General features: G+C 37.2%; 1 protein-coding gene and 1 pseudogene across 1 annotated transcript; both read left to right on the forward strand.

Annotated features, from left to right (window-relative positions):
- The first annotated feature begins 2,107 nt into the window (after positions 1–2,107).
- On the forward strand, positions 2,108–3,402 carry LOC129392834 (vasculin-like protein 1; annotated as a pseudogene).
- Positions 3,403–4,624: 1,222 nt separating this feature from the next.
- LOC112065819 (vasculin-like protein 1) lies at positions 4,625–6,045 on the forward strand (the record flags this gene model as incomplete). The annotated part of the gene is given in 1 exon segment (XM_024126929.3): positions 4,625–6,045. A coding segment is annotated over 1 exon segment (1,368 nt), but the record flags the coding sequence as incomplete, so codon positions are not given.
- Positions 6,046–11,046: the final 5,001 nt, after the last annotated feature.

The raw sequence follows: 11,046 nt of genomic DNA on the forward strand, positions 1-11,046 counted from the left end.
CCTCATTTTATGGATGTGGGAAACTCACTCTATGCTCCAATTTCATAAAGCCTTTCTGGTTTTATTTGTCAATGTCATTTAGACATTTAATTCCTGTTACCCAAGAGAATGAAATTGCTTGAATATCTCTGTTGGATCCCAGAGACCAACAGTCATGTAAATTCAACCTCAAGTAACATTCTGCTTCTCTTCCATAAAGTTATTTATCTAGCTTTCAGTAGAGTTGCATGTCTTTTAATTTGCTCATTTTTATATTTTCTTGACAAGCTATATGTGGAGAAGTTGGGAAATTTCACAACTAAACTTAACATACATTTTGCTGTTAAGTGAAAATTTCACCTTTCCTTTGATTTTAATATATATAATCTAGTTTTTAAAAAAAAAAACACAAACTTTTTTTTCAGTCTTAATATGTATGATCTACTAAGGGAAAAAAAAACATCATAGGTATTTTACAATTGAATGTGCTTACATTTCCTTCTCTGTGGGATTTTATACCACTTTTGAGGATTTTTTGTCTGTTTGTTTCTTACAATTTTTTTTCTTTCCCATAAACTGCCTCAAATAGAGATAATTCACTGACAAATTTTCTAGCACATTACTCAACTTTTTCTTTAATCTACCTCAAATCCAGTGGTCTACATCTCTTCATTTCAGTTTCCTACCATGCTCACTTTACTCCTGCACTTGTATCATTAAAATGGTTATTCATTTGCCATCAAAACCCTTTTACTGACCTAATTAAATCAAACTGTCCACACCTTTCACCCATATAACTCCCTTCTGTACTCCAAACATCTATTCATCAGCTTTCTTAGGGGCTGTCATATTCAATAACTCCTACAATTCCACTTTTCCACACACCAAGCCTAGAGTAATTAACACACTCAAAAATTTTATTCAAATTCTGAAGTGTTTGTTATATCTACTATTTTAATTATATTTCCAATGACACTGTCTTAAAATAGAAACTCATACCTTCTTACTTTCCCTATTGAACAATCAAGACTTCTTGCCTTAAAATATTTTCTGTCAAAATATCTTCCACAGTTTTGATAAAGTGGATAAAGCCGTGGAAATCCTAACAATATTAAATGATCTTAAATTTTAACTGCTTTACTCAGATTATCTTTTAAAATACTCTCTGTAACCCCATGTGATACATGGCATTCTTAAAACCATGTTCAAGGTGAGGAAATAAAGGTTCATAAAGAATTAAGGAGCTTTGTTATGTCTGTGGGCTCTACACCTCTGCCGGATCAGGAAGCTGGGGACGCGCCCTCAGACGCCGCGACTGGTGCCTAGCTGTAGCCCCGCCGCTGCCCATGATAGATTCTTGTGGCCTTTAAAATGATTAAATAACGATGGACATGGATGCAAAGTGACTTCTCTACTGAAGCAGAAGATTCTTATTACCTTCCATTAACTCAGTTTAGTCTTCAAGGAGGGGCAGAAGGAGTGAAATACAGAAAACTGAAGAGAAGAAAACCTCACTTTGGAACTTTCTCCATGACTGTTCCTTAAGCCCTATCTTTCTACTTGTTTTAATTTTGCTGTGAATTTATAAATAGTGAAGACCAAAGAAATAGAAGAAACATTTGAGAGCTTTATACCAAGAAATGCCTTGAGAGCTGCTATCCTTCGGAGGGAAAAGCATATCAAGTTCCTGTCTGATTTTTTTGTTGGTTTTTAAATAGGTTTCTTATGTCCTTAGATTTTGAAGGATAAGTCAAATATAAATACATACCTGCAAACTATTTATAGCAGCTGTGTAAGAATAATGAGATTTGTAAATTAAGGGCTTTGTAATGTGGATGTTTTGATACTAGAGTTGACTACTCAGAAGATTTTTTATAGCTCTTCAGGGTTTTATTTTTGATCTATCACTTCAATGACATTATTTGCCCAAACAAAAGTCCATCTGTCTTTCTAAGTTATGACATTTTTGTGAACAGTGTTTGAATTCAATGTGCAAATGTCCATGTATTATCTATATAAGCAACATCATAGGGCCAACACTCAAGGAAGTTGAATGAGGTGAACATTGATATAGCTCTTTCCCCTTCCCCCTATTTTTTAAATGTAACAACTACTTTTTATGTTCCCCTCCCCCTTCCCCTTTCCACTTTCCCCTTTTGGAAACGTGTCAGGATCTAGATAGTTTAAGATGAGCAATTGAGGGGACTGAGAAATTGATCCCCACAGAGCCTGGCTTCTTTGTGCTTCATCATAAGGTGTGCTGCAGGCCAGCCTAATTTTAAGTACCATTTTAACAAGAGAACCTCGTGGAAATCCAGCCAGCAGACTCAAGGAATTCAGGAAACAGGACCACAGAGGTTACGCTCTGGGATCCTGGCCATGAGGTTGGATGCCTCACCTTGTTGAAAAGAGACACTGGACCTAAATGGCGCAGCATGACTTTGTTCCTGCTTGGCTAAATTTCTCAACACCACAGTCAGCTAAGTCACCTACAGCCACCTTTGAAAAACACGGAGAGCACCTACCCTGAGGAGGTGGTAGATTTGGAGTAAGCCGTCTTCGACATAATTCCTCTGATGGCTTTTTTAACAATGGACCTCTACGAATGACAGGAGATTCCTGGGACCAACCCTCCCTGTTCCAGCACGATTCCGTGGACTCTGGTGTCTCTAAGGGATCATATGCTGGAATCACAGGGAACCTATCTGGTTGGCACGGCTCTTCCCAAGGTCACGATGGCATGAGCCAGCGTAGTGGGGCTGGCACAGGGAACCATCGCCACTGGAATGGCAACTTCCACTCCCGGAAAGGCTGTGCCTTTCAGGAAAAGCCACCTACAGAGATTAGGGAAGAGAAGAAAGATGATAAGGTAGAAAAGTTGCAGTTTGAAGAAGACGACTTTCCTTCTTTGAATCCAGAAGCTGGCAAACAGAATCAGCCATGCAGACCTATTGGGACCCCTTCTGGAGTGTGGGAAAACCCACCTAGTGCAAAGCAGCCCTCCAAAATGCTAGTCATCAAAAAAGTTTCCAAAAAAGATCCTGCTGCTGCTTTCTCTGCTGCATTCACCTCACCAGGATCTCACCATGCAAATGGAAACAAACTGTCAGCCATAGTTCCAAGTGTCTATAAGAACCTGGTTCCTAAGCCTGTACCACCTCCATCCAAGCCCAGTGCATGGAGAGCTAACAGGATGGAACACAAATCAGGATCCCTTTCCTCTAGCTGGGAGTCTGCTTTTACCAGTCCAATCTCTGTTACCAAACCAGTAATACTGGCTGGTGGTATAGTTTTAGCTCTCCCAAAGAGAGCCCCACCAGCACCACTCCTCCAATTGAGATCAGATCCTCTCGTCTGACCAAGTTGACCCGCCTCCTAGGAAAGCGTTTAAAAGTATGCACATCTTATACCTGCAAAGGATAATTGATTTAGCACAATGAACAATTGATTTAGCACAGTGAACTCAGTAAAAAGAATTAGGAAATATGATTTAAATATTTCCATTTTACAATAAGCAAATTTGTGTGGTATTAGCTTAAGGATAGACAGATAAAGCAATGGAATAGGATAGACAATTCAAAAATAGTCCTATACATATAGTCAGTTGATTTTTGACTAAAGTGCCAAGGTAATTCAATGCAGAAGTGATAGTCTTTTTAACAAGTGGTTCTAGAACTGGATATCTATGTGGGGGTGGGAGGGAGAGCCTCAACCTTTTCTTCTTATCATACATAAAAATTAACTTGAAATGGATTATAATCCAAATTAAAGAACTGAAATCCATAAAACTTTCAGAAGAAAGAAGAAAATCTTTGTAACCCACTAGAATGGCTGAAATAAAAAAGACTGACAGACCACGTGTTGGTGAGGATATTAATAATAAGGAAATAGATGTGAAGATGTCTCTGCCCCAACCTATAGTTCTCCTGTAAGCCCTTGTCAAATGTATCCATACTTTTCATGGTTTTTTTAGACTTTGGTTTCTATCATATGAGACTAAAGACTGTTATAGAATGCAACTGTTTGGAATAGGAAGGGACATCAGAATTCATCTATAATACTGTTTCTCAAAGTGCTCCTTTTTAGTTGTGTAACCTCAGAGACTTATTCTCCCTGACCTCTTTCCTCATATGGAAATAGTAAAATGGGGATGATGCCAAATTATAGTCTTGTTACGAGTATTAATGTTTGGAAGTAAGTGTTTTATAAAACTATGAAAACTCCTGTGGGGTTGTTAATGGCCTGCCAAGGTGGGATTTAACTCTTCTTTGTCTTCAGTTTGAGAGTAATTTACACAAATAATCTATTTAGAGCAAGCATCTTGCTTTTCCTTTCAAGATTAACATTTTTAAGTGTAAAGTTCTGGAGCTTATTCTTTTGGATATTGACAGGGTTTTTTTCCCCTCTTTCATGCAAATAATTGAAGTAGCTGTTTTTTCTCCCTATTAATTCAGTTAATGATTGAATATGTAACATAGGGCTTCTCTAACTCAGGACTGCAGTACCCTTAACCGTGTCCCATATGCTCAAAGTAGGGGTTTCTGCCATCAATATTACCTATTTTCTAAAAACCCGATGCAAAACTTAAGATACTGAAAGAGACTGATATGTACTTACCTGTTTGCTTCTCTGTACTTTATCATCTTAGTCACCTACAGCCACCTTTGAAAAACACGGAGAGCACCTACCCCGAGGAGATGGTAGATTTGGAGTAAGCCGTCGTCGACATAATTCCTCTGATGGCTTTTTTAACAATGGACCTCTACGAACGACAGGAGATTCCTGGCACCAGCCCTCCCTGTTTCGGCACGATTCTGTGGACTCTGGTGTCTCTAAGGGAGCATATGCTGGAATCACAGGGAACCTATCTGGTTGGCACGGCTCTTCCCGAGGTCACGATGGCATGAGCCAGCGTAGTGGGGCTGGCACAGGGAACCATCGCCACTGGAATGGCAGCTTCCACTCCCGGAAAGGCTGTGCCTTTCAGGAAAAGCCACCTACAGAGATTAGGGAAGAGAAGAAAGATGATAAGGTAGAAAAGTTGCAGTTTGAAGAAGACGACTTTCCTTCTTTGAATCCAGAAGCTGGCAAACAGAATCAGCCATGCAGACCTATTGGGACCCCTTCTGGAGTGTGGGAAAACCCACCTAGTGCCAAGCAGCCCTCCAAAATGCTAGTCATCAAAAAAGTTTCCAAAGAAGATCCTGCTGCTGCCTTCTCTGCTGCATTCACCTCACCAGGATCTCACCATGCAAACGGAAACAAATTGTCAGCCATGGTTCCAAGTGTTTATAAGAACCTGGTTCCTAAGCCTGTACCACCTCCATCCAAGCCCAGTGCGTGGAAAGCTAACAGAATGGAACACAAATCAGGATCCCTTTCCTCTAGCCGGGAGTCTGCTTTTACCAGTCCAATCTCTGTTACCAAACCAGTAGTACTGGCTGGTGGTATAGTTTTAAGCTCTCCCAAAGAGAGCCCCACCAGCACCACTCCTCCAATTGAGATCAGCTCCTCTCGTCTAACCAAGTTGACCCGCCAAACTACTGACAGGAAGAGTGAGTTCCTGAAGACTCTGAAGGATGACCGGAATGGAGACTTCTCAGAGAGCAGAGACTGTGAGAAGCTGGAGGATTCAGAGGACAACAGCACACCTGAACCAAAAGAAAATGGAGAGGAAGGCTGTCATCAGAATGGTCTTGCTCTCCCCGTAGAAGATGAAGGGGAGGTCCTCTCTCACTCTTTGGAAGCAGAGCACAGGTTATTGAAAGCAATGGGATGGCAGGAGTATCCTGAAAATGATGAGAATTGCCTTCCCCTCACAGAGGATGAGCTCAAAGAGTTCCACATGAAGATAGAGGAGTTGAGAAGAAATGGCTTTGGGAAGAATGGCTTCTTGCAGAGTCGAAGTTCTAGCCTATTCTCCCCTTGGAGAAACACTTGTAAAGCAGAGTTTGAGGACTCAGAAACGGAAACAAGTAGCAGTGAAACATCTGATGACGATGCCTGGAAGTAGGCATATAAATGCTTACTGTTAAATCTGACCCAGTAAACTCAGCTTGTGTGTTTAGGGGTTATACAGAAGAAATCGTTCTTTTCCTTTTCTTATATTGTTGTTGAATACTTCATGCACAAGGGAAATAATCATATCCCAAAGAAAGAGAGAGCGATTGGCTTGTTTAGCTTTTGTTGTTGTTCTTCCCTGTTATCTGCTTAATAGAACTTCGTGTGGTGGGAAAGATTTTTAAAACACACAAACATACACACAGTATATTTGGGGCAATGCACAGGTGGGAGCTGGCAGGGCAGAGAGGAGGAGACACTGGTCTGCAGCAGTAGCTTCTACTACCAGCCCTTGGGGCACTCACCCCTGTGCTCAAGCAATCATTGTCAATGACAAAGTGACTATTGAATTTAAAATTGTATTAAACTAATGCTAATAATTTGGATATTTTATTTTATTTCTGGCTGCTCGGGTAACATTAGCCCTTAACCCAGCATATATGGTTTTTTCACTTTTTTTTTTTCTTTCTGGGTACAGCTGTAAAATATTTGGATATAGGAAGTGTGTTATTCTTGCAGCCTTGATATTCAGGGTGGATTGTAAAGTATACATTTTTGTGAGATTTCAAAGATTAAGATTATTTTGATAACATTATTTACAGATTTAAAAGATGTGGTTATCACAAGTCTGTTGAGGGGGAAAACTACTGCCTAAAATAACTAACTTGGAATAAATATTTTGCATCAGTTTGAAAAAAAAAAGAATTAAGTAACTTGCCTAAAATCATAAAGATGAAACTAATTGTCAAGGTCTTTGAGCTATCTTCTGTCACATCAACTACAAAGCTTCTCAGCCACAATAAACTATTTCCACTGGTGTCCTTTGTATAATTTGATTTGTATTTATTTTAATCCTTCATTATATTCTGCTTTATAGTAAAACTATATGTGGACATGAATTCACTATCCTTTTAGACTCTGATGGATAAGGGTAGAAATCATGTCTTAATTGTTTACCCAGTGTGTATTAAAATGATTTGATGTGGTTAGAGTCACTCAGTAAGAGTTAAATGAGTCTTTAGCATTAAAGACATGTTAAGACTACTGTAAATTAGTAGCTTAAGTTATTTTCTAGTTTTGCAGTAGTTGACTAACTTTTTCCTTCATTTGGGAGAGACATTAACTTCATCATCTTGGCTTATTTTTAATTGTGTAATTATGAACTCCCAGCCCAAATCTAGCCTGATGCTTTGGTTGGTTAAATATGTTTTGTAGCTTTCCCTAAAGGACTGTTAAATAGGTATCCCTGAATTAACCATTATTCAGTGATGGGTAAAGAGATGTGCAAGGGCTTATGCCTTATTCTTGTAATCACTATAAGGATTTTAAAAAATATCTATACTTAGGAAAATTATCTAATTGCATATTCTATATCTGTTTATCAATTTATCCATCTACCTTTTTAACTTCCCTGATTAGCTAGTGTCTCATCTGTCTACTAATTATCCATATGTTTGATAAATGATTGATCAATCTATGATTTATCTATCTTTCTAGGAATGAGTTTAAAAGTACATGACTATTATTCAACTATTAAAATAAAATATAAATAAATATATATAGTAATTATTTTTTCTTACTTAAGTTGAAATGGTAGGGACCTCCCATTCCATTCATTATGAACCCAGCCCCTAAAGTCATTAGAGCTTCCACGAGTTATATTTCCATCTAGAATATTTGATTAGAGCTCTCTTGTTTTAAGCAGTCACTGTTGATAGGCTAGCTATATAAGCCTATGTGATCCTTTTAAAAGGTAGGAAGCCTCATAGATTGTGCTCATAGGGAGTGGGAAGTTATACTGACACTGAAGCACTAGGGTCTAGGGCCCAACTTCCCCAGGTGACATTTTTCTCTGAGATCTTTTTTCTCTATGAGATTCTGCATGGGAGTAGGGTTTATGGGACTCACTGCTCAGAATATATACAAAGTTGTGGATTATTCTAAATTCTTGCTGCATACTTGAAAACCAACCATTTTTCAAGGAAGTATCCACATTTAGTCTTCCATTAACTTCCCTCTATCATTTTCCAATCTGGGAAATTCTATCTATTTTTTCTTCAAAGGACTTAGAAACATAATGTTGATCTTTCCTGAGGGGAGATCAGAGTAGGTGAATTGGAAGCTCAGATAAACTAACTCTTTTTTGTCTTATGTAATCATCCTCTTACATGTGTACACATTAATGTATTTATTCATATGTCATCTTGAACAAATTAATACATTCATCAATAATGTCTAACATGTAGTATGTATGTATGAGTGTTTACGTGTGTATGTGTACGTGTTACATAGAGTATTTTGTGGAGATTTAGTTGCTCTAGACAGAGAAGGAACTAAAGCACTTATCAAGAGAGTAAATGTATATTATAGATTACTGTGTCGGTGTGGACAAAGAGAGTGAAGAAAATAATGGAAGTGGTTATTAAGAAAAAGTGGAGGAGTCATATGGTAGTTCCATTTTTAGTTCTTTGAGAAATCTTTATACTGTTTTCCACAGTGGCTGGCTACCATATGATCCAGTAATTCCATTCCTGGTACATATTTAAAAAAAACAAAAACCCTAAATTTGAAAAGATACATACACCTCAATGTTCATAACAGCTCTATTTACAATAGCCAAAATATGGAAGCAACCTAAGTGTTCATCAGCAGATGAATGGATAAAGAAGATGTGTCATATATTTACAATGGAATACTATTCAGCCATAAAAAAGAAGAAAATTTTGCCACTTTGCAGCAACTGAGTGGGCTTGGAGAGCATTATGTTAAGTGAAATAAGTCAGAGAAAGAGAAATACTCTATGATGTCACTTTTATATGGAATCTAAAAAATACAACACTAATGACTATAGCCAAAAAAGAAGCAGGCTCACAAGTAGAGAGAACAAACTAGTAGTTACCAGTTGAGGGGGCAATACAGAGTGAGGGAGTGGAAGGTACAAATTCCTGGGTAGGTTACAAGAATGTGTTCTACAACACAGGGAATATATTCAACATTTTGTAATGATTGTAAATGGAGTGTAACCTTTAAAATTATATAAAATTAAAAAATTTTTTAAATTTAAAAACATCAGAGGAGGATGCTAAATGTTACAGTGGAGAGGATGGTGATTGGAATTTTGTTGATGTAGACAGTAGTTTATAAAATAGTGCCAATCAAAGCAAAACAGTAATGCTAATATTACAACAAAGAGAAAAGGTGGCTCTAGCCTTGAAAAAATGATTGAGAACTTAAAAGTTGAGTTTGGGAAACCACCAGAATTGGGCAAGCATATACACATGTATTTAGTAAAAGCATCATTGCAAGTGAAATGAATATTTAGAATTGGTATGTAGGAGTATTAAATCAGTCTGAGCTGGAGAAAAAAGAAACTTCAAGGCCTTTGATTTTTAAACCAAATATATAAGATTTATATGTGTGTATGTGTCATATGCCTATTTGTATTACTGTTCTATTGCTGGATAAAAAAATCTGCCACAAACTTAGCAGCTTAGCACAAATTTATCTCACTGTTTCTGTAGTTCAGAAGTCCAGGCACAACTTAAATTGGTTCTCTGCGCAGGGTGTCTCAGGCTTAAGTTAAGGTGTTGACCAGGTCTTGGGGTCTCACATGAGCTCATTCAATTAGTTAGCAGAATTCAGGGTCTTACATCTATAAAACTCATGGCAACTTCCAGCTCTTCAAGATGAACAGGAGAAAATCTCAATTATTCTTTGAGTATTTCTTTTTTTTAAGGAATCTCAGCTGATTAAATCAGACTCTCAGTTAATATCCCTTTTGATTAACTCCAAATCAAATGATTTGTCATTTTAATTACATAGTAAAATTCCTTTTGCCATGTAACATAACATAAGCATGGAGTGAGAACCACCTTATTCACAGGATCTCTGTGAATCCAAAGGAGGGAATTATACAAGACCTTTTCTCCAAAAGTTGGTGATCTTGCTGGCTATTTTAGAATTCTGCCTGCCACGCTCTGACTGCCTCTTGTTGCAGACACTCTCATATTTCTCAGAATTCACCATTATTCTACTACCTGCAGATAGTGTCCTACAGCAAGCACTTTTTCTGCCAGGTTTCTACCTTTAGGTCCATTTATTGGGTAGAAGTCCTAGGAGTTAGCACCCTCAGTTGCTGCTCTCAGTGAATGATGAATGGGAGTTAAATTACAAATACTAACATTTCTGTGGTCCTCAAATATAAATAATGAATGTTTCATACAATCTTCCTGAATTCTTAAAGATGTTGAACACTAGATGTCCACAGAGATAACTTCATTATTAACATTACACCCTGAACAAGTTTTCATCTATTTCCTGTCTCATCTTTCCACTCCTCTCATGGGTTTCTTGGGATCATAGCCCAAACAATCAAATTGCCCTAAAATTCTGATTCTAGGCCTTCTTCTGGGTGTAACCCAACCTACTTCAGTGAACTAAGACTTAAAGTGCATTGACCACATTGAAAAATAATGTATACATATATGAGTGTATATTTAATATACACTATAGTATATTATATCTATCTATATACTCATATATACTTACATGAGTATATATGTATATACTCATGATTTTTCTGAACCAGCATTTTTCTTTATGTGTCCCAAATTTGTGTAACATGTATTCTTATTACAACTTTTTATATCAGGTTTGACTATCAATATACACTTAATTATCAAAATAAATATTCTATTTACTGAAAGTCTACACAAAACTAATATTCCCATCACATTAAATTAGTATCACACATTTCACCATTTCAATAAGCAGTACATAACGGTATTAAACAAAATGTACTTTTGCACATAAATATTTTAGTTTACATAAATTTTGCTACTAACTTTATCTTCTGTTCCTCATAGGCTAGAATTTTACTGCATCCATGTACTATTGATTAAATGTTTATTCTTTTTCTAATAAATACATCAATTCATATATTTCCTTACCACATATATTCCTCCCTTACAAAAATGTATTAATTTTATTGTTTCTTAGCATCATTTA

Source organism: Physeter macrocephalus, chromosome 15 (assembly GCF_002837175.3).
Source record: "Physeter macrocephalus isolate SW-GA chromosome 15, ASM283717v5, whole genome shotgun sequence".
Taxonomy (NCBI): Eukaryota; Metazoa; Chordata; class Mammalia; order Artiodactyla; family Physeteridae; genus Physeter; species Physeter macrocephalus.